A 24857-nucleotide genomic window follows, 5' to 3' on the forward strand; every position below is an offset into this window, starting at 1 on the left:
AGATGCCCAGTATAAGTCACAGATTGCATGCAAAATGAAATTCCGTGACTATGATTAAAATCAAATTAGAGATTGCATGGTATTTATTTTTTAGTGGAATTATAAGCCAGCAAAAGTAAGTATTTTCTTTAAATACTTTTTATTTTTAAATTATTTCCTGTTTTTCTCTACATTGCTTTAAGTAGTGGTATGATGTAAAGTTCTGAGGCCTGTTTGCAAGAATAGAAAATTTGTTGTGGGATGATTCCCTTATGTGTGCGGTTTAGACATGTATTTTATATAATTATGATTGCCATGAATCTTCTGAAGATGCAGGTGATTAGTTGTCATTCCTTTTTGGTTTTTATCTTGAGAGAGAGAAGAGAGGGAGAGAAACATTGATGTGAGAGGGAAACATTGATCAGTTGACTCTCTTGTATGCACCCAACCTAGGGACCAAACCCACACTGGCAGCCCAGCCATGTGCCCTAACAGGAAATTGAACCAGCAGCCTTTCCCTTTGCAGGATGATGCCCAACCCACTGAGCCACACTGGTCAGGGCTACTTCTCATTCTTGAAAATATTTGACTATCTAGCAAGTGAGCACAGACATAATACTATGAGATTGTATGGTATGCACTGTATGATTTTTCCTCTTTTAAAAATGGGAAATAAAGATTAAAGAGTGGATTGGTTAATTGACCCTTGCTATTGCCATTGATTTATGATTTCCTTATATATCGTTAGTTGTTTTATTTACATGGGTGCTTAACTTAACTAGTGCCAGTAGGATTGGGAATCAGAGTCCTCTGTCTACTCAAAAGATACTCCCACATCCCGCCAGTGGCAGAACTAGGGGAAAGCTTAGCTGGGCAGGTCTGGCTAATGATGGGTCACCAACAACATTTTTGAGAACAAAGGATTCCACATTTCCATTTTTGTTTGCCCAGGTGTTTCATTCAGACATTGGGTTTCCTTCACTCAGAATTCAAATTTAAACCTTTTGGCTTCAAAGTACAGGGAGAATGGAAGGCACACAAGACAAGTGTGCTTTGTTGGTGATATTATCAAGTCCTCGTTTCTTTCTTTTATTATCTCATACACCAAAATAATTATTCTGTTTTAGAGAAGTGATGTGATAGTCCCTGGGAAGACATGAGTGATTATGTATAAGTAGGCTTTCTGAAGGCTAGAAAAATATGGTTGCCAAATAATAAAATTTTATACTTTAAATCTACCTGCTTCTTTTTGTTTTGCTTGAACAATTAAATGAAACTCAAGAGGGGGTGGCTTTTTCTCTTTCTTTTTAAACCAGTGATGGCCATATTACATCAGAAAAGTCTTTGGCTAAGTTGAATGTGTCAATTTTCCAACATTGGAATTGGGTATACTTATGTAGGTCCCTATTTGAAAATATTAATGGTTTGTATTTGAATAAAGTGAACTATGTAATTAAATTTAACCGTACCTTAATTTCTTTTACTAGAAAATGACTGCGGTGTTGGAAGAACATTACTATTGGAAGGCCGGTTAGCATCCATTTCCTGAGAGAAACTTGACCACCACTTGCTCTGGCATGGCGCAAAGCAGTCCTCAGCTTGATATGCAGGTTCTCCTTGACCTCCGACAACGTTTCCCTGAGATTCCAGAGGGTGTGGTGTCTCAGTGCATGTTACAGGTAGATTACCCACCGATGACAGTGATGTTGAGCTAATTTTTCCTTTTCAGAGCGGGCTTTGTGTTGTGGCGAGTAGAACTTGGTTAAATTTTCTTGTATAGGGGTTGGGTGGTGACATTTAGAGCAGAATTTAGGCTGGATAATCTTTGTTGGGGGGGGGGTCTTGCCTTGTGCATTGCAGAATGTTTAGCAGCATCTGTGACTTCCACCCCACTAGATGCCAGTAGTATCTCCACACTTGTGACAGCCAAAAATGTCTTGATGACCTGGGTGAATGAATGTCTGATGGAAGGCAAAGACATGGAAGGCAAAGACATCAGACATGGAATGTCTGATGGAAGGCAACCCCTCCCCCCATTAAGAGCCACTGATTTAGAGGGAAAAGTACATGTAGCAAAAAGGAAAAAAGATCCTCACATTTCACTTCTCAAATTGCCTGGGCTGTGTCACCGACCCCAAATCTGTAGAGTTGAATTTTTGAATCTCAAATTTATAACTACTATATATTTTTGAGCCTATTTTTAGAAGTTTGCAGCATTTACTCCCTTTCTTACTGTTTTCCTGGTTGGTGAATGCTTTCTAATATATATAAATTCTTTTGTTTACTCACATTCCTTTTGTCTTGTCTTCTGTTAAAATAAAGATATTTCATCTCTGACAGACCATGTCTTCCCACTCAAGAGGGAACGGAGAAACAGTCCTGACACTGCCCCGTTGACTTATATCATCCGTCACAGGATCTCAGAGTGTTGGGTTGTAGCATTTCCCTTTTTGGTTGACGTTTGGGAGCAGTGCTTCTGTCTCACCCACTGGACTCCCTCAAGCAATCAGTTCACCCTCTACCCTTACTGCCCTGTGAGTGACTCAGGACATCACCTAAACCTGTATACAATTGAGACTCACACAACAGTGCTGGCCACAGAGGTGCTTCCTTAGTTTGCAGGCCCTTCTACTAGATCTAGACCTTTGGGCTTATGATTTTAGTGTCATAGTCGGTCTTTGGGGTATTGTTTTATTTATTCATTTTTAACACACATTCCCAGTTTGAATCTCTGCTCTTTACTTGAGCCTCTCATTTTGGTCTCTGGTAGAACAAAGGTATTTCCCACTGGAGTGACGCTGAGTGAGGCTCCGGTCTAAAGCACTTCCTTCCTGGCAATCTCCTAGGGCCCCACCTAGCTCTGATTTTGGGGGGGGGGTTTTGAAACTTATTTTATTTAGCCTATTACCACCTATGTTTTTTTCGTGGCTTAGTGTCTTTACCTCACCCAATGGAAGGAATGGAACTGTAAATTCAACTCTGTCAGTGAACATTTGGTGATAATTTACATTGTCCTTACTAGTCTTTTACTTTTTTTTTTTTTTTTATGTTCCTTTGGGATTACTAGAGTTAATTCATATGGAATTTACCACCTACTGGGTCTGGAAAGTTTCTCTGTTTGCATTAAAATATATGAGACTCAGTAGTTTGCATTTAATACATAATCCTCACAGCCTCTCTCTGGGCTATCATCCCTCAATTTAGGATCATTTTTGAGAGTATAATGCTTTTTTGCATTGGTTCTTTCAGGAGTGTTCATAGGTCTTCATAAAAATTCTGATCTCTTTAAACAATTTTGATTTTTTATTTTTCATGTTTACTGTTTGAAATTTTTTAGACTTTTAGCAGGTCAAATGTGACACTTAAATCTATTCTTGTGGTATTTTTGTTTTAAAATACTTCTGTAAACATAATACTTAAATATCTTTTTGTTTGTAAATTATTTTCCATAGGAAAATTTACTGAACTTGTCACTGTAGGCATGCATTTGAAATGATATAAAGTTGGATTTGTCATCCTATTTTGAATTCTGATATGATACTAATTAGGCTACCTAATTCAGTGTAGAAAACTGCTTTCTGTTTCAAATAAAACTCTAGTTTGGGTTCTGCCCTTAAACCATTGGTTTATAAAAACTTTAAGGAGATAGTTTTATTTTCACTTTTCATATTTTTTCCCTTCAGCTATATCAGTAACATTTTCTAGTTGGCAAGCAATTTGAATCCTTCGAGTCCAAATTTATTTAATACTAGCTTTTCTCTCTTGATAAGCATAATTTCCCAGAAGGATAAGAAAAAAAACAGTCTTTGAGAGTTCTAATTATTTTCTTCTTAAATTTCAACATTGTTTTTCCCCGCCTATGGCTCTGTATTTAAATTTGAGTATCAAAAGCTTTACATAAGAAAAAGGATAAAATTATCTATGGAATTTTGGTAAGGCCAATTCTTTAAGTTTCTGAAAATTCATTTTGCAGAGGTTTTTTGCTTGATCAAATAACCACATCTTTACTGTACTTTTGGCCCAGCATTTTCTCCTTTGGAATTTCTGTGTTCAGGGGTAAGAGCACTGGAAGTCAGCAGACCAAGACTAGCCCCGGCTGTCCAGTAAACTAGTTTAATGCGTGTTGTCAAGCCACGCAGCCTCCCAGGCATCCCTTTCCTTATCCGTAAATGAGTTCTCCCAGCTCTGAAGTTGCAGCCGTGTGTGTCCTGTCTTAGGTTTAGGTTCATTTGGTTCCCAGCAGAAGTATAATGTTTTTTTTTTTAATGTAAAATATACTTTTCCTTAAAATAAATACGTGGTAATAGGTATGTATGTTCATATTTGTATATATGTCTATGAACTACAGAGAAGTTGATGATAATTGAGAAGTGTTAATAGATTATTTCAAAGGCAATGAATAACAGTGTTTTGGGTTAATAAAATAGTTCTAAATTTTGTATTTGTGGAAAATTACTTTGTAATTTAAAATTAAAAAAAAGAGGGAACCTGTTAAGAGTTTCATTACTATCAATTGGAACCTCTGACATGTTTGTTTGCTATTACCATCTTTGCATGTGTGTGTATAACTTAAAAATTTCAAATCCTTAAATGATTTTGAAAATATACTAAGCTACCTTTCATTGGGTAAAAACTCGAGAATGTAGAAATGTACAGAATTAAGTCAGTCAAGACCTGGTTTCATATTAAATCACCATAACTTTGGTGAAGTCGTGGAGACATAGTTCAAAAGTGGACTTTTTTGGTTAACTTCCTTTTTCGTTCAGCCTAAGCTTTCAAAATGATACAGGCATAACATTGGTTAAAAGAAAAGTGAAGCCGCTTTAGAATTTTTATTGTTTGTTTTGTTTTTTTACTCTTGGAATTTTACTATATCTTTTTTCTCCTTTTGTGGTTTCCGTGCCTTGAGAAAACTAAAGCATGATTAGTTCCATGTTTATCAGTTTAAATATTAATGATGGCTATTACTTATACTTGTATATTGCAGCAATTATGGTGAATCCAAGATTAGCCCAACATTTTAATTTGTTGAGATGCAGCAAGTATAAAATGAGTCCTGGATTTGGAGTCAGAAAAGTTGGGCTTGAGTCACAATGTTCATTAGTAGGTACTTTATATTTCTGTAGCAGTAGCAGTAGCGGTAGTACTAGTTATGTGATATACATGTCTGTAAAATAGTATGAATTGTTTGAGATCTCCTTTTCAGGATAGATGACCATGAAGCTTTTTGTGCTTAAAATATTGTCCTCCGCTTGTTCTATGACAGTCATATATGCATAACTCTCTGGCAAAAGCTTGCCTTCCACTATTAGGATATGTTCATCTTGCCAATGTTACTTTTACCGCTTTTCTCCTCTAGAATAACAACAATCTTGAAGCCTGTTGCCGAGCCCTTTCCCAGGAGAGTAGCAAATACTTATATATGGAATACCATAGTCCAGATGACAACAGGATGAATAGAAATCGCCTTTTGCATATTAACTTGGGCATCCATTCTCCTGGTGGCTACCATCCAGGAGACGGAGCCCAACTTAATGGTGGTCGAACACTGGTACATAGCTCAAGTGATGGACATATTGATCCACAGCATGCGGCAGGTAAACAGCTGATATGTTTAGTTCAGGAACCACACTCAGCTCCAGCTCTTGTGGCTGCTACTCCCAACTACAATCCATTTTTTATGAATGAACAGAACAGAAGTGCAGCTACTCCTTCACAGCCACCTCAACAGCCATCTTCCATGCAAACGGCAATGAATCCATCTGCTATGCAAGGGCCTTCACCACCGCCACCTCCTTCATACATGCACATACCTCGGTATAGTACAAATCCGATTACTGTTACAGTATCCCAAAACCTCCCTTCTGGACAGACTGTACCAAGAGCTTTACAAATTCTTCCACAAATTCCAAGCAATCTCTATGGGTCTCCTGGTTCTATTTATATTAGACAGACATCTCAGAGTTCATCGGGAAGACAGACTCCTCAAAGTGTGCCGTGGCAGTCTTCACCACAGGGCCCAGTGTCTCATTATAGCCAGCGTCCTTTACCTGTTTATCCACATCAACAGAACTATCAGCCTTCTCAGTATTCTCCCAAACAGCAACAGATCCCTCAACCTCCTTACCATTCACCACCTCCTTCTCAGTGTGCTTCACCCTTCAGCTCTCCACAGCATCAAGTGCAGCCTTCCCAGTTGGGTCACCCGAGTTCCCATGTCTTCATGCCACCTAGTCCTTCAACTACTCCACCCCATCTATACCAACAAGGACCTCCTTGCTATCACAAACAGGGAAACCATTCAGTAGCTTATCTCCCGTACACACCATCTAACTTACCCAAAGGATCCATGAAGAAGATAGAAATTACAGTTGAACCCTCTCAAAGGAGTACTTCACCTATCAGTAACCAGCCGTCTCCACGGAATCAGCATTCACTGTACACAGCCACCACTCCACCTTCAAGTTCTCCTTCAAGAGGGATAGCCAGTCAACCAAAACCTCCATTTAGTGTTAACCCTGTGTATATCACATATACACAGCCACCTGGACCTTCATGTGCTCCATCACCATCTCCTCGAGTGATGCCAAACCCAACTACAGTTTTCAAAATTACCGTAGGCCGAGCAACGACTGAAAATCTTTTAAACTTAGTGGACCAAGAAGAACATTCTGCAGCCCCAGAACCTATTCAGCCCATTTCAGTGATACCAGGCTCTGGGGGAGAAAAGGGAAGCCATAAGTATCACAGGAGTTCTAGTTCTGGATCAGATGATTATGCCTATACACAAGGTAATTAAATCCCTTTTATGAAATTTAATCTTTGTGGTGGGATGGCAGTTTCCTGTTTAAAGTGAAATCATTTATATTAGTTATTTAGTTTCAATTAAGTGTTTAGTAGTAGTATTTATTAAATGTTGGCCGATAGCATTGCTATTAAGAATAGGACTAGTGCTTGAGAGTCATCCAGAGTTTCTTTTAAAATATGAAAATGTAGACATGACATATTGACAAATTTTTTTTGGAAGAACAGCCATTGGGAGAAAAATATAGATAAGTGAAATTGATACTGTCCAGAGAGTGGGAAATACAAACCAGAGAGTGGGAAAAAGAGTAGACTAAAGTTCACCAAGGTAAAAGTATTTGAATCTTGTCTCAGAGAGGATGACTTGAAGGATGCAATGATATTTATAAGTAATTTATAAGAAGTTAGGTTGATACTGAAGAACATTGTTAGACTGGTTAAAAATAGATCCAACTAAATATAAAGGAGAATAGAGCTTGTTTCAAGACATCTGAGAGTTCAGTGTTCTTTTAGTATATAATGAAAGTAATCGATTGTAATTCAGTATGCTTGGTATTGAGTCTGTTTAAAAAAGGCAGTTAAGGAGAATGTTAGGGAAACTAAGGATGGCACAACAAGAGGGACGTATAGATGACGTCATTTTGGCAACAGTTACAAGCTAAGTTAAAACGGATATGGAGACAGAATAGCATTAGAGAGACATGAAAGTGAATGCCAACTCAAGTTGAATGACAGGGTTTCTTACAGGTATTTTATACATTAGCAATGCATATAGAAATTTTCTGGTCACTCGTTCAATGTTATTCTCTGCAATGACTTTATCTGTAATGCTATAGCCTTGCTGTTACATCAGCGAGCAAGGATGGAGAGGTTAGCAAAGCAATTGAAACTTGAGAAAGAGGAGCTAGAGCGATTGAAGGCTGAAGTTAACAGTATGGAGCATGACCTGATGCAGAGACGTCTCAGAAGGGTCAGCTGCACCACACCAATTCCAACGGTAAGTGATCTGTTGGGGATGTATTGATAGGAAGGTGTTCTGTTTCTGGCAGTGTTTTTATTTTTATACAATGGATGAAGGACTTTTGCCTTCCGTAGTTCTCATCAAAATAATTTGATGCTTTGTTTTTTCACATGTGTGAATTCCAGAGGCTCATTGATAGTTTCAAATTCTGATAACTATAATCAAGGTATAGATCTCATTTACAATACATTGCTTTGTCAAATAGAAATGAAAAGTTTACCTCGCAAATCTTGTGTAAATTGCTCTCATGTATTCTCCTAAGCATATTTTATATTTTCCCAAACATTAGGAAAATTATTTTTCTAAATATATTAATTCACACTAGCTACAATGAGATTAATATGAATTTGGGGAGTGCTGACTCTAGACTATTTTAAGGCAGAGCAGTTTTGTTAAGTGTAAATAATTATAGAAACTAAGATAACAGTATTGACAACGGTCCTGGCAGGAACTGCTCTAAATGAAAAGATTTGGATAATATATTTTAACATGTTGGTTAAAGTTTGTGATGTCTCAAGATCTTAAAGACTTGTTTCAAATTTGTTTAAGATCTTTATTAAATATTAACCAAGTCTTTAAGATCTTGAGACATCACAAACTTTCTCTGATCCAACCACCTGTCATTTTGCCTTTTAACATTTATTCCGTCAACGAGTGGATTTTACAATGAATGTGGTCCAGTGCTAGGTGCTTAGTGGGAGAAGTCCAGTAGATCCATCAACAGATAGTACAGTGGGGTAAGCACTCAGTATGCTCACAGTTAGTGATAAGAGAATTTATATGCCAGCTCGTTTGTTTATATCAGTGCACTTCTCTGCTGTCTCACATTCCTTCTGAAATGCTGTTCTAAAGCTCCACACATACAAATTCTGTCTGTTCTTCAGGGCTCAACTCAGTCTCTACCTTTTCCAGAGCCATTCCTCATTTCCTACCCTCTCTAAAGTAAAGATAACCAATCTCTCTCTCTCTCTCTCTCTGTTTCAAAGCAAAGAGAAGCTTTGAGAGCTTCTCTTACAAGTTTAGAGAAGACAGCACAATACCAGGCCTCCTGCAGATAGTATGTCTGCAGCTGTGGCCCTATAGAAAAGTTTTTAACTGAGTTTCATGGCTTCAAAGGAGATCTGTGAATGCCTGAGATTGTATGCAGAGTTTCTTATGTGTATTTGTGTGGGAAGCAGATCCATCGTTTTCATTTGATTGTTATAAGGTTATTATTATTAGATTGAAGGAAAAAAGGGTGAGGAACCATTGCCCTAAAATAGGGTACTATTGCCGTATCAGTAGAGGAAAGGGGAAGGCATTTGAGAAAAAAAGAACATGAAGACTTGAAGTCAAGACAGACTGTGAGCAGGCAGCAACTACTGTTCCCTCTCTAAAGCAGAGATTTCTGATGTTTTAACAGGTTAATGTACATAGGTGGAATGGGGCTTAGACCTTGAACACTAACCTTTATTCTGCTGATCATGGGAACCCAGTGGATGTTTTTCAAAAGATAATTTAGTCAATTTTTTCCTAATATTGAAAACACTTGGAAAAGTGGTATTTCTGCCTTGTTTTTTCTCACTTGAAATCTTTTTTAATTTTTTATTTCTTTTTAAGTTTTTTTAATCTCTTTTTTATTTTTAGGGAGAGGGGAAGGGAAATATCGATTGGTTGCCTGTTCCACACCCCCAACCAGGGACCTGGTCCACACTCCAGGCATGTGCCCTGACGGGAAATCGAACAGCACACTCTCAGTTTGCAGGCTGATGCTCTCAGTCCACTGAGCCAACCAGCCAGGGCTCACTTGACATCTCTATGGAATCCTCTGATGAGGGCGGAGATACATGGGAAACCACCTGTGGTGGTTGGACACTTTGGAGTCCTTTAGGTACTTGTACGGCAAAAACAAATTTTCTTAGCGTAGAAGTTATTTTCTCTAACATAACCATATAAGATTTGATTAGCAGCCTGTTCCCATGTGGTAATCCCTGCTAAATAAAGCCCTATTGATTCTTTGTTGTTAGAAGTAGAGAATTGTCTCATGTGCTGTGCATAGGTTGGTTAGTCTTTCACAAAACCCACGTTTTAGTTGAGAGCTTTTATTGATGAGACTTTTTTAGAAAAAGAAAAGGAGGGAAGTCGGTAAAACTGCTGTTCTGGGCTCTAATTTATTTTAAACCTTTTACTAAGAGGATTTCAACGATAAATAGGCAGAATAGTATAATGAACTCCCATGTAGCCGCCATCGAGCTTTGAAAATCAGTAGCTCATATGGGCGATAATATTTAAGAAGTGAGAAATCTGAGTGCGTGATTCCCACATGTTTCTGCTGCCAAGCCTATAGTAAAATGGGGGACTATTGGAGTGCATGGCTGAGGGACAATTATAGTTAAGACAGTGACCTGTTGATTCAGGTGTGAATTCGAATTCTGCCTCTGCTGATCTCATGTTACTTGTATATCCTTGGCTAAGAAACCTTCTCTATGCTTGTTTTCTTATCTATAATATATGTGAGTGTCCATTTCATGAGATTTTTGTTAGGACTAAATAACAACACATTAAACAATATATAATGCCCAACAGATAGTATTCTTGTAAGTTGAAGGTTGGTCATAAGATACTGAAAAAATCCACTTGAGATACACACGCAAATCTGAAGCATTTTGTAAAACGGATTGCCTTTTAACTTTCGGAACATGCAGAACACCAGGGTATATTATATGTAGGAAATTAATCAGAAAACAAAGGATTTGTCGGAAATCCCTTTTTGTTCAGAGGTTCCTTCGAGGCACCATGGCATAGTTGAAAGCGTGCCCACATGGGCTCTGGAGCCAGAACAGTTCCGGCGCTGACTGGTTATATCTGACTTCTCTGCAGTTGATTTTCCCTTACTAAAAACAGGAATATAACAAGTTCATTTTAATATTTTGGTTAAGATCAAGAGATAATGTATATAAAGTGTCTGACATTAAGTGGCTATCCAGATTTATCACTGTCCCACTCGTGTAGGTTATGCAATAGAAAATGGACTTTTTTGGTACTTAGCACATATTGCTACCTTCAGGTTATCAAACATTTATTTCTTATAAAGCAGTGTATGAAAAATTGGTTAGAAGTGTGCGTAATGAGACTGGAGTGCACATCTGTGACCAGCTTGTGCACAATTGCAGACACTTAGAGGAACCAGGGAGGGCAGAAGTGCAAGGTGCATTACCACCATCATTTTTCTTACCATTTGCAAAGCATTGTATTAAATGCCATGGGAGATGTCATCTCTTTCTAGAGGGGAGAGAGAGAGAGAGAGAGAGGAGAGAGAGAGAGAGAGAGTGTGTGTGTGTGTGTGTGTGTGTGACAGGAGATGATGTAGGACAGTAAATCAGAAGTGCCGGCCAACTGAATGGTAGCTCTATTAAATGCCTTCGGAGTTTGGAGATACAAATGTTAGTTTTTTGCTGGTAGGGTTCAAAGATGAGACAATTTCATGGAGGAGGGAGAAATTTAAAGATACATAGAATTTTAATAGGCAGAGCTGCCAATTACCCCGCCTCCAAAGTTTTTCTCCCATTCATCTTGTTCTAACTAATTTGAGTTTTTGGATTAACCTACCACTTTGAGTCCCAACTGCGTAACTGGGGCCAAGACACTAAAGAGCATTAGTGGTCTTCAGCCTTGGTCTCTCTGACACAGCTTCTTAAAGTGCTGAAACAGTGGATTTGGTATTTTTGTCACTTTTTTTTTTAAGTTTGGAATTTTTCACTTTGAAATAATGGTTAGAAACATCCTGATAGTTTACAGACAACTGTAAATTACACATAGGCACTCTAGAAACTCCTTCTCCACGAAAAAACTGTATTTTTGTATAAATGGTAGTAACTTTCAGAAACAACTTTCCCCTCAATCAAAAGCTATGAAAAAGAACATAGTAACCTTATAAATAAAACTGTTAGATCAGACAGTTCCACTGTCTTTGGAAATTGTTGTTATAAGCAAATGTGCAGTATTATAATATTTTCATACTCAGTTATAGAGCTTCACTATTCATGAATACTGTGGCTGAGACCACCACCACCACCCCCCCACCAATATATAGGAATGATCAGCTTCTTCAGGTGCTTGACTTTGCTGATATGATTCTACAAAGATAATAGGTTCTTTCACATATTCCTAGTAAGACAGCATCAGTTTTTGACATCCTTGAACAACTGCTTTAGCTCGAACAACTGCTTTAGCTCAAATCTTAATATTACCTGGTAGGCAACATATAAGCAACTTTACGTGTTAACGTCACATGGTTTACCAATGGGAATGAGAAAAGAGAAGCAATCCCTAATAAATATTTCTAAAAGACTTTTATGTTCCCTGGCATTCTTAGGGATTATAGCTTTTACTCTATTTTGCCCGTTATAGCACTTACTTTAAACCTTTTTAAAAATGATTTTATTTATTTTCAGAAAGGGGGAAGGGAGGGAGAAAGAGAGGAAGAGAAACATCCATCAGTTGCCTCTTGTACACCACCAAGCAAGGAACCTGGCCACCACCTAGGCACATGCCCTGATTGTAATTGAATGAGAGCCCTTCGCTTTGCGGGATGACACGCAAACCCACTGAGCCACACCAATCCAGGCCTTATTTTAAACTTTTGATAGCTGCTAATTGAGTGGGCCTTCCCAGTTATTATAGTAATATCTCCTAACAGCATAAGATCTTGCATTGTAGTGAATTAAAATAACCTTTTTGCTCATTTTTCTTCACTCTTACAATAACATAGTATTTGGTTTTTAGCAAACTACATTTTTTTTAACAGAATGGGATTTTATTTTGTCTTCCTGTCATAGCCGATTTTTATCTTTTACTTTATAGAATCACCTTAGAAACTGAGTCAGTGTCTAGGCTCTGCCGAAAGCTTCAGTACTCATACCTCTGGAGTCTAAACACTAACTTTTTTACTGTACATATATGTAAAGTAGCAAAGGAATTCAGAATGTCAGGGGAAATGAAGGCTTCCAGAAAGCTTTATTTAACTGAATAGGGCTCTCTTCACATTTCAGTGTTGTGTGTGTGCCCCGAAAGGCCTACAGAGTAGGCTGCGCTGGAAAGGTCGAGGCAGAAGGAAACACAGTTGGAGGAAGAATGGAATCCATTTGTTCCTGAAGTTTTCGTGTATTAGATTAATTGATTCTATGTATAGAGAAGACGTTTAGATACAAATTCTGTCTCTTTTATAACCTTGGGGAAATTATATAATCTCTGTGCCTCAGCTTCCTCATGTGTAAATTGTGAGTGATATTAGTACTTCACCTTGAAAGTGTTTTAAGGAAAGAATGGGAAAATGTTGGTGAACACAGTGTCTGCCACTAAGTGTTAATTAAAATTAGTACTGTTGTGATTCCAATAATCCTGGACAAGACTAAAATAATGGATGTTGCTTATTTAAAAGGTTCATACTTACTAGTTTCCCTTGTCATGAAAACATAGAAGATATTCTCAGTGTTCTGTGACTAAAGTGGTAGTATTTTGTATGATAGAACAGTCTAGTATTTTAGCCCACATTATGTGCAGATTTTGTTTATATGTGGCCACACTGATGTCCCCAATGTATCTGACTATTCCTTGAAAAATATAACACATAGGACTTCTTAAACATGCCCTGTTATGGACTAAGGCCATTCTCTTGGTAATAACCAATCAGAACGATTAACATGAATAGCAGTTCTTAAATGTTGGGCTTGATAATGACTTTCCCACAATTGCTATTTTGGGTCCTTTCTTACTAGCCTGAGGAAATGACAAGATTGAGAAGCATGAACAGACAACTCCAGATAAATGTTGACTGTACACTGAAAGAAGTTGACCTCCTTCAATCTAGAGGTATAGAATTGATTATTTGGTAAACCATAAGTAATAGTGTGGTGTTTTAAGCTGCTTAAATAGCAATCATTTTGGTTTTATAGACTTAAGACAGCGTTTTTATCCATTATAAGATTACAATCCTGGTAAACAGATCCCTCCACCCCATGGTTGGAGGTCAGGGTGGGGATCAAGAAATAGTTTTACTTTGGTAATTTCACCATTAAGTCTGTTCTGTGTTGTTACTCTGCATTTATCCTCTTTTAGGCATTTACTCTAAATGATGGGTTTTAATTCTAAAACTTTAGTAGGTTCATTTTATGTGAGTCATCTAAAATATTTGTAAAAATAGGGGTCCCAAGTCAGAATATCAGATTTCTGGTGTTAAAGAAAATTCCATATGGCAATTTATTTTATGTTACATAAAAGCATGGAACTATACCTTAGAGTTTTTAGGGGTTTTTGTTTTTCTTTTTTTGGCTTTCGACACTACAGCAGAAGCTCTCTTAACTGCCTTTCATTTACTCAGCTCACCAGGGCAGAGCTGTCCTTCATTTCCTCTGTACGCGGTGCTGACAGAGCCCACAGCCACTGCACAGTCCCGACAGGAAGCCACATGCTGGCATGTCTGCGTGCAATTGGAATTGTCCGCTCACCGAGTCTCAGTTGTGCCTGTTCCTAAACCTGTTTGTGCCCGTTATCAACATGATGTAAAGTCAGGAAAAGCCGCTGCTTTTCCTATAAAAATCAAAGGCAAAACCTTTTTAAAGACCCAAAGGCAAAGCCAATAGGGACTGTGAGTTAGATAATGGGTGACGGCTACTGTAAAGCGTTAAGGGGGAAATTAAAAATTTAAGAGGTTTCAGTCATCAGATTAAATGGTTTTAGTGTCTTTCTTGCTCCATCCTGAAGAAGTGAAAATAAATATCAGGGTTCAGCAAAGTAGCCTGCTGCCTGTTCTTCAAAATAGTTTTAATGGAACATAGCCATTCCATTTGTTTACATATTGCCCTGCACTGCTTTTGTGCTTCGGTGACACAGTTGCGGGCTTCGCAACACAACAGTGACGGTATTATGGGTCCACAATGTCTCAGGTGTTTATATCATCTCACTTGGGGAAACAGTTTGCCCACTACACTTTAGCTCATCACAGGTGTAGTGTAGAAAAGACAATATAGAACCTTCAGTCAATAGACAGGTGTAGAAAACTCTTGGTCCAGCATTAAAATATTGCCATGATTATATGTTTCGCTACATTAAAGTTGACGTGTAATTTTTCTTAATGATTCCATGTTTTAATCAGCTCCCACCTTACTTGTTCTTAATTACGGCAGCTAAGAGAGCTTCTACTGTGTTTTAAGAGGTATATATAAAATTACTCCATTGCCATTTTGTGTAAGGCAAGGTTATGTAAGTAGAAGCAGGGGAACCTAAAAGACATAGAACTATCTGAACACAAGTAAGTTTGAATGTGAAAGTTGAAGGATCTAGTTAGGTGCCCTTAACGTTATTTTCAGAAGCCTAGTTACTCTAGAGCCTAGTAGCTTTGAGCAATGAAAGAGTTACTGTGCATAATGTAGTGGTTATATAAACTATTCCTACTATATTAGAATATAGCATTGATTTCTAAAAAGTTTTTTTTTGCTTTTGTGTTCTTTGAAGCAAAACAAACAAACATTTGGTTAGGGTATTTATAGTAACATCTAATAGGATCTAGAAATTAGAACACCAGCTGTAACTTAAGTAATTGAAGAAATACATATGAAGCATCAAAAGATCCAATTAATATACCAAATAGCATTGTGGGTTTTATGAGCAGTCATGGGAATTATTTTCAGAAAATATCTTAGAATAGCGTACACAAATGGATAAAAGCATTTGTAATAGGACCTGCAAGGGAAACCACTATTAAGATTTTATAAGTGAAGAGCTGTTGTTTTTGGTCTCCATTGGAGAACAAAGAGCTCTTTTTGGTGCTTTACGCATTTCTAAATCTCTACTTGTCCATGCTCTGGGAAAATTTTCTGTATATAAATTTCTAATCTAAACTTTTAGATGACAAAGAATGTAGACATTTGGGGGACATTTAGATGAGATGCAAATCAGTGTATGATTTGCTGAAAAGCAGCTTTGTTGTCTGTTTTGGTGAGGAAAAATTTTGCTGGGGAAAAAAGTAGGTCTAGAAATCAAGAGATCCTATGTTTGAACTTCATCAATGCTGTATAACATCCTCTGGAAATAAGCGTGGGTACAGTTATAAAGCTTAATTAGTGTTGTACAGAATGAGGAGATTGCAGTGGTAGGTTCACAGAAGTGGAGGTAGGACCAAAAGCTGGCCCTGGATCAAAACTGACCTTGGATGAATCCTGGCAGGAGATGGGGCTGAAGTAAACACTAGATCAGGGAGTGAACATTTTCAGAAAGGAGGAAATTTTGTGGCAAGACAGAATTCTCAGGGATTGTTCTATTTTTCTCAAATTGGCACTCTATCATCTTTTATCATTGATAAATCTGTAGGTGACATCTTTTTTTTTTTTGAAGATAGGAATCCATGAGCTGCTGATATCAACACTTGAAAAATCTTTGTAAATGTACATATTTGGGTTCTTTAATAGTTGAATTTACAATAGATTAAATATTAAGGTAAATAAAGAAAGATATGGAATTGAGCTTTCACTGTTTAAATCTTATGGTTTGTTCACTAAAATCAAAACAAACAGAGAAAACAGTTCAGCCATTCTTACATTTGTCGCCTTCATTTACCTCCCTAAATGCGCCATATGCTTAAATTTGCCAAAACATACTAGGTTTACTGTAAGAAAAATAATTCCTTTAGGTGAGCACTAGATAGACAATGATGTGTTAGTTTGCTTGGGTGTTTTCTCACAATGATAAAATCATTTCAGTGTGAAGTAGGAAGATAATATAATGAGTTTTAAAACCCTGGAGAACAGTTTTCCTTCTTACAAGTTTAATTTTCATAACAATTCAAGTAACAGGAAAAATAACTCTAAATGCCTGGTGATGTTATTTTTCTTATAGGAAACTTTGACCCGAAAGCCATGAATAATTTTTATGATAACATAGAACCTGGCCCAGTGGTACCACCCAAGCCATCTAAGAAAGGTGAGTAGTGAAATATCACAAACATACAAATAAATATGAAAATTCTTTGGGAGTTCACATTTACAGCTGAAACAGTTTTCATTAGAGATATTCATTAACTTGTTCATGGCAATAATAAAATGCCCCTAAACTTTATAACTCCTAGAATTATAAGGTATATAATTTATTTTTTTGAGTTGAAACCATATTATATTACATAGTTAAAATTTATACTGCACTGTAAAAACTATAATCCTAAAAGATAATTCCTACTAAATAATGAGAATTTTAAAGGTCTTGTGTTAGAATGGAAAGTTTGATTTGAGTAGATCTAAGATTATTTAACAGGCCACAAAAGCATCCTTGGGTGATCAGCAGGCGACCATGATAGATCCTACATACATCCAAGATTTGGAGGAATCAGTTTTCAATAATTTTAAATCATTTTCATGTAATATTGAAGGTATCAAATCTTATAGTTTTTATGTACCAAATGTTTAATTGGCATTTTATTATCTTAAAAATTAATTTCAATTAAATTTAAATCAGTCATTGAATTTAAACTTTTTATGCCCCATTAATTTTTTAAAAGATTTTATTTATTTTTACAGAGAGGAGGCCGAAAGGGAGGGTGAGACACATCAGTGTGTGGTTGCCTCTCACACACCCCCTACCAGGGACTTGGCCTACAACCCAGGCTTGTGCCTTGACTGGGAATTGAACCAGTGACCCTTTGGTTCGCAGGCCAGAGCTCAATCCACTGAGCCACACTAGCTAGGTTTTCTGCCCCATTCTTATTAATGGTCCATGTATGTTATTTTATAAATATAATTCTCAAGACTGAGCTAAAGTATGCATTTCAGATCTTAATCCTTAAGGCTTTAAGCAACTCAAAGTAGAATGATCATGAAGACATTTTTTTGGAATGTCTTACTTTAAAAAATACTATCTAAGGGTATATTTTAAAACCTCACCAGAATCATTATTAATCAGAGAATGTATAAATTCTAAATAAATAATATTGCCTGACCTAAATTACTTAAGTATTTGTTTTAAAGCTCAGTACAGAGTATTTTAAGTATTTCACTTACTGGTTGCAACATGCTATCTGCTGTTCTTCTTACTGTTTAATGCTACCATGGATGTGTCATCTGATGTGCATTTAAAATAGCCCACTAATTTCTAAGAAGGGCACAAAGAAAAATTTTAGTGGTTGAATGCCAAGTACCAGATTTGGCACTATGGTGTCATTATATACAGCTTCAAGTTAAAAGTCACTGAGTTATATTATTGATCACTATTTTTAAAAATTTATTTCTGTATTTTTAGAGACGGGGGAAGAGAGTTACCTGTAACCCAAGCATGTGCCCTAACTGGGAATCAAACCAGTGCCCTTTCAGTTTGCAGGCTGGCACTCAGTCCACTGAACCACACCAGCCAGGGCTAACATATGAATCTGTAAACTTGATTTTGCCTCAGTGTCTACTAAGGAAGGGTTACTTACTGATAATCCAATAGATAAACTTCAGTTAATTGATTCAAGGGTTGTCATGGAGGAATCACCCTATTTAAGGGAGTGCATTGAAAAGTTGTTCCCTCAGAACAGAAGACCAAGTTGGCAAGAAATGGTGGACTGTATATCCACCTTGAGCCACCTTATTAGCATACATTCTCAGGTGTGGTCTGGAAGGCCCACCATAAATAACAGACTTCTATCACTTGGGAAGCTTCAGGATTTTAGAGGTTATCTCCAAGGAGCCGGGGACAAAGCTAGACCTCTCTTTGGGCGAGGTGTTAAAGCAGTGCTTAAAAGGGGGTTTATAGCTTTAAATGCTAGTAGTATAAGACATGATCTAACATCAGTGATCTAATATTCCACCTCAAAGAGATGAGACTAGCCAATGAGATAGAAAACAGAAACAACAAAGCCAAAAGTTTGATTTCTGAAAGAAACAAAATCAGTAAGTTTTGAAAGTGAACTGATTTAAAAAAAAGAACACATATTACTATAACTGTAATGGGTTACCCATTAAAATAATAAAGGAGTATGATGAACGTTTTTATGCCAATAAGCTCGACACCTTAGTTGAAATTGACACACTCCTTGAAAAATGTAACTGACAAAACCAAAAACAAGATGAAATAGGAAGTATTAATAGCTATATTATACATTGATAAAATACTGAATCTATTATAAAAAATTTTCTCACGGAGAGAACGCCAGAATATCAAACATTTAAGGATGAGATAATACCAGTCTTACACAAAGTCTTTGAGAAAATAGAGGAAGGAAAGCTTTCTTTCTTTTTTTTTTTTTAATGGAGCTGGCAGAACCCTGATTCCAAAACTCGATAAAGACATTACCTACCTACTGCCTCCAAAAGAAAACAAAATTACAGATCAATATCACCGACGGACATAAAAGCAAAAAAGCCTTCATTAAATATTTACAATATATGAAAAAGATAATACATCATGGCCAAGTTGGGTTTAGCTCAGGAATGTAACATTAAAGGAGAAAAAGCGTATAGTCATTTCACTAGGAGCAGCTGACAAAACATCCAACAATTCAGCAGCAATTGCAGGAGACACGATCATTTGCAAAGAATATCTAAGGGCACTGAAAAAACAACCATTTGAACTAATGAATTTAACAAGGTCTTGGGATGTAAGGTCACCATACAAAAATCCCTATTTATCTTTTTCATGTTATTTTCCGATGGTTTGCTGATATATAACCACAGTACCATCAATAATACCAACACATGAATAAATTTAACCTGAGTTATGCACATTGGCAAAGGAAACATTGAAGACCTAAATAGAGTAATATACCATATTCATGATTAAATGAATATTGTTAAGATACCTATTCTTTCCATGTTGATTTTGTAGCTGTAATGCAATACTGATTGTAACTGCACTAGGCCTTTGGCCTTTTTTTTGGTTGAAGTTAGTAAACCAGTTCTAAAATTGACGTGGAAATGCTGAAGACTTAGAACATTGAAAACAGTCTTAAAAAGAACAGCAAAGTTGGAAGTCTTATGCTAACCAACTTCAGGACTTACTATAAAGCTACCCTAGCATGGGGATTTAAAAAATGGATAATTGCAACTGAATAGAGAGCCCAGGTGTAGACCCTCACACTGTCATTAAATTTATGACAAAAGCACCTAAGCAACTAATGGAAAAGGAAAAGTCTTTTCAATAACCTGTGCTGGAAGAACTGGACATCCACGTGAGGAAAAAAACAAAATTTGATCCTTATGTCATACTGTAGACAAAAATTTGAGACAGGTCATACACACCTCAGTGTAAGAGCTAAACTATAAAGCTTCTAGAATAAAACAATATCTTTGCAACTCAGATGTAGATAGAGATTTTTCAACAGGACATAGGAAGCATTGAAGCCTTCTGCTTGTTAAGAGACACTATTAAGGCAAGCCACAAACTGGGAGAAAATATTTGCAAAACATGTATCTGGTACAGAACTGATATCAAGAATATATAAAGATCTATGAGAATAATTAAAAAGCTCAATTTAAAAAAGGGGCAAAACATTTGAGCAGATGCTTCACAAAAGTATTTATATATATATATATATATATATATATATATATATAAATATATAAATGGCTGATATGCACATGAAAATACTGAACTTGAGTAGACAGTTGGGAAATGCAAAATAAAATCCTGAGAATACCACCTTTCACCCACCGGAATGGCTAAAACCCCACATTTTGGCCATTTTGTTGTAAAACCATTCATCCATCAACAATTGTACTTCTAAAAATTTATACAAGATAAGCACATGTCTGCAAAATGACTTGGTTTTTTAGGAGTTTCATACCATTTTTATTCACTATAACCAAAAACTGGAAACAAACCAAGTGTCCATCAAAAGATGAGTGGATAAACAAACTGATGTAGTCATACCATGGAATAATACTCAGCAAAAAACTAGATTACTAATACATGAATCTCAACATAATGCTAAATGAAAGAAATCAAATATAAATGAACGTATACAACATGATTCTGTTTAGTATGAAATTTCAGATAGAACAAGCTAAAATAATTTATGGTAATTACGTGTGTGTGTGTGTATATTATATATATCAGAACTGTGGTTGGAGATTAACTGAGAAAAGGAATGGGGAGAATTTTCTGGGCTGTTGGTAGTGTTCTAAATCTTGATAGGGATTTGGATTATCCAGGTGCATTTGTTAAAAGTCATCAAATAGTACACCTAAGGTTTCTGTGTTTTATTGTATAAATTTTACCTCAAAAATGTACAAAGAAATAAAAGGAAAACTTTTTGAGGTTCAGGGCCCATATAAGTCGGTTTTCTAGCAGTGGTGATAGCATTTTTGCAGATAATGTCATTCTGCCTTCTGTCTTTGAGACCAGCACCAGGTATTTGAGGTGAGAAGTTCCTGTTTGATATACTTCTCAGCTAAGAATTGCAGGGCTTGCATTAATATGCTATTAATATCAAGTTTCCTCTAGCTCCCGACAAGTACTTCTACATTAAAAAGGCTCTTTCTAAAACTGATACTGGATAGTCATTTAGAGTTAGTTGTAATAGGATTCCAATTACAGTCAATTCCTTAAATACCAGATGGATTACGGATTACGTAGATAGATGCTTGATGTCACAAAGGTAAGACATGAGGGCCATGCAAGCAGTTTGTACTCTCCAGTATAGTTTTAATTAAAAGGCTAGAAAGCCATCTCAAGTAACACCATCACTATAACTGAATCTCTACTTAGAAATCTAATTGGGTTTTAATTATATAATAATATACACTGTTGGTAAGAGTATAAAATGGTGCTGTGATATATACCTTCCGGTTTTTAAACCTTTCACTGTTTTCTGTTAAAATTTATAAATAGAACTTGGTTAAATTCTATAATTCTTTTATTTTTTAGATTTTATTTATTTTTAGAGAGAAGGGGAGGCAGGGAGTGAAGGAGAGAAACATCAATGTGAATTCTGTCATTCTTTAGGAAGCCTTTTCATAACAGATTTAGTAGGCTATTTGGTTTTCTCTATGAAGTCAAATTTGGCTTCCTGGGAACTGAAAGGTGACCAGTTTGATTCCTGGTCAGGACACATGCCTGGGTTGTGGACCAGGTCTCCAAATGAGGGCTTGCGAGAGACAACTGACTGATGTTTCCCTCCCTCTCTTCCTCACTTCACCTCTCTCTAAAATAATAAATCTTTTTTAAAAAGTATAAATTTTTAAAAACTAAATTGACTTTTATCTGGTTTGATGCAAGTCATCTTGTGTACCACTTACATTTAAAAAGCAAGTAATGAGTAGAATTATTTTTTATTTAGAATAAAGGTCTTAGTGTTATTATAATTATGTGCAAGAAATCCAAGTGAAATATAGACATTCATCTGATTGAAAAGTGTGGTAATTAAAGAGAAAGAATGAGAAATAGAAAGGAAGACAGAAATTTGCACTGGATTTTGTAGTTAAGCAATACAGTGAGTGTGTAAACTCCTCAGAAATCCCCAGTCTGTGTGCCAGAGGCAATCAGTGATCAGTGCCGTAAAATGGACAAGCTAAGTAAGGGTCAGCAAAAAAGGAGGTATGTGATGCTATAAAGTGCTTTATAGATCTAAGAAGTGGAGCTTTACCTTATAGTCTTTGGAGCCTAAGGGGAAATTTCCGGGCTAAGGGCTGGTTAGAAAGTGCAACATCTGTTTTTGTTTCTTAGGGGCAAAGAATGTGAAGTGTGCTGTTTCTCGTTTTTACTTAACTAATGACATGTAAGTTGATAGACACGATATACTAGCTAGGTGTTAGGGTGCCTGCGGTCCATGTGGAGAGTCTTCACTGAGAGCTTTTGCACACATAGGTAATTGGAATTTATGAAATGTTTGGGGAGCAAGTATTGTCAGTATGTAGTATTATTTTGAATTGGTTCTGGTTTTTCAAGTGCTCCTATTATCCTTTAATTATAAAATGCTGTAGTCTAATATTATTGTAATGGGTTCTTGTTTAGCTTTATGTGGGCAATTTACTTTCAAAACATTGCTTAATCAGGGAATTGCTGAAGTATGATACCCGAAATATGCTTTTCACTTTGACATTTAATTACTGAGTTTGTACCCTTAACCCAGTAGAAAGTGTGAAACTGGTGAAGTAAGGCATTTGTTCCATGTATTTGGAGAGGATGGAAAAAGTGGTAAGAGCCACTGCTCTGTGTAGGCACTTGCCCTCATAGTACTAAAGGGAACACGAGGTAATGGAAGGGGGGTATACACTCAACTGTGCACCTCCTCCTCCAGGTTTTTGTGAGCCTTTCCACTCTTCTAAATGAATGGCTTGATCCCTTCTTCGTGGCTTCCCTTTTTCTCATGCAGATTCATCAGACCCCTGCACCATTGAGAGGAAAGCCCGAAGAATTAGTGTGACCTCCAAAGTACAGGCTGACGTCCATGACACCCAGGCAGCAGCTGCAGATGGTTTGTACTTGCGTGTTGAGTTTGTGCAGAATGTCCAAAAACACGTGTTATATAACCCATGTAGAGTTCTCATAAGTAAAGGCCAACTTTTTTTTTTTTTACTTTACTAAATACTCTCTGCAGTGAACATCTGAGACTGAGCTGTCCAATAGAAATGTTAGCCACATACATAATTTAAAATATTCTGGGAAGTACATTTAAAAAGGAAACAAGGGAGATGAATCTTAATGTATTTTCCTTAATCACGTAAAAAATGTTATCATTTCAATATGAAATCTATAAATTATTAGTGAGATAGTTTACATTCTTTTTTCTATAAGAATTATTTATTTATTCTTAGAGGGAGGGGGCGGGAGGGAGAAAGAGAAGGAAACGTGGATTGGTTGCGTCTCATACGTGCCCATCGAGGGACCAAACCACAATGCAGGCATGTGCCCCAACCACGAATCCCATGAATCAAACTGACTGACGACCTTTGCTTTGGGGGATGACGGGTGCCTAACCAACTAAGTCACACTTGTCAGGACTACATTCTTTTTTTCCATACAACGTCTTCAAAATCTCACGTATGTTTTACACTGCATCTCAATTCAGAGTGGCTGCATTTCGAGTAGTCTCCATACTGGACAGTTGCTCTAAGGTAATAATAGGATCTAGAAAGCAAGGTCAAGTAAAGTCAACTCGAAAGTGGACTTGATAACTTCTCACTGAAGTTTTATAATGTTCATTGAACTTTATCCTGTGCTTCAGTAAAAATATTGTACATGTTTGAAATTTTACAAGTATTCTACTTGATATTTCTTAATATTATATTAACTAGGTGGAAGGACCCCAACCTAACAACAAACCAATCATGAAAGTACATTCCACTTCATGTAGTTAAAAAAACCAAACAAACCAGAATTCTTCTTTACCATTGGCCTATGTCCCTCGTTGGAAAAATAATAGCTATCTTTGAAACTGTAGAAGATAATCAGAATCTTGGTAAATTTCAGTTGCATCCTTTTTGAGCACTTTATCTTCTGCATGCTAATTACTATATAATACAAACAGTATTGATTAAGTTGGTAAGTGCTATTTGGGAGGATGATCATTTTATGGAAATTCAGCCTATTAAAGGAAAACCTGTTTACCTCAGTTTTTATTGTGTATAAATATTCTTATTCTTTTTTTATTTTCCATGAGGCCTGAAATATCTTAATTTGTAAACCATCCCATAAAGATTTCACACCTGTAAGTCAAATGAAAATAGACATCTAAAATGTATTTTGGATTTTAGATGCTTCTATTTAAACAGTACTTCCTTGTGATGAAATGAGCAGTGTCTTTTTTTAGGGCCAACAATAATTCTAAATTAGGTGACTTTTAAATACATTTTTTGAAAAGTTACTTCAGAGTGATTTCTTTTTCCAAAAGAAAGTGTTAGGTTACTGAAGGGTAGCAAATACACCACCCCAAAGCATGCCTCCGGCATTAGGATTATTCTGAGTAACTGCAGGTGCAGGAGAAGCTTCGAAGACCGAAAGTGACCCCTTTGTGAGGGACATTTACATTTACAAAGGCAATCTCCATTTGTAAGGCTGTCTCCGTGACTCCGTCTCCGGAGAATTGTATCGGTGGAGAAAGGCTACTACT

The 24857-nt window shown here is 36.7% G+C and overlaps 1 protein-coding gene across 6 annotated transcripts in view; it reads left to right on the forward strand.

The window, feature by feature from the left end:
• Positions 1 to 24857, forward strand: part of TAB3 (TGF-beta activated kinase 1 (MAP3K7) binding protein 3) — a 61908-nt gene that overhangs the window by 31260 nt on the left and 5791 nt on the right. For all 6 annotated transcript variants that reach the window (XM_053655797.1, XM_053655799.1, XM_037127027.2 and 3 more), the window contains 6 exons: positions 1467 to 1658; positions 5339 to 6770; positions 7620 to 7780; positions 13561 to 13654; positions 16676 to 16759; positions 23121 to 23222. In XM_053655797.1, the coding sequence (XP_053511772.1) occupies positions 1557 to 1658; positions 5339 to 6770; positions 7620 to 7780; positions 13561 to 13654; positions 16676 to 16759; positions 23121 to 23222 (1975 nt within the window). In that variant the 5' untranslated portion in view covers positions 1467 to 1556. The remainder of the gene's footprint in view (positions 1 to 1466; positions 1659 to 5338; positions 6771 to 7619; positions 7781 to 13560; positions 13655 to 16675; positions 16760 to 23120; positions 23223 to 24857) is intronic.

Source organism: Artibeus jamaicensis, unplaced genomic scaffold (genome assembly GCF_021234435.1).
Source record: "Artibeus jamaicensis isolate MK-2021 breed Jamaican fruit bat unplaced genomic scaffold, CSHL_Jam_final scaffold_1283, whole genome shotgun sequence".
Lineage (NCBI taxonomy): Eukaryota > Metazoa > Chordata > Mammalia > Chiroptera > Phyllostomidae > Artibeus > Artibeus jamaicensis.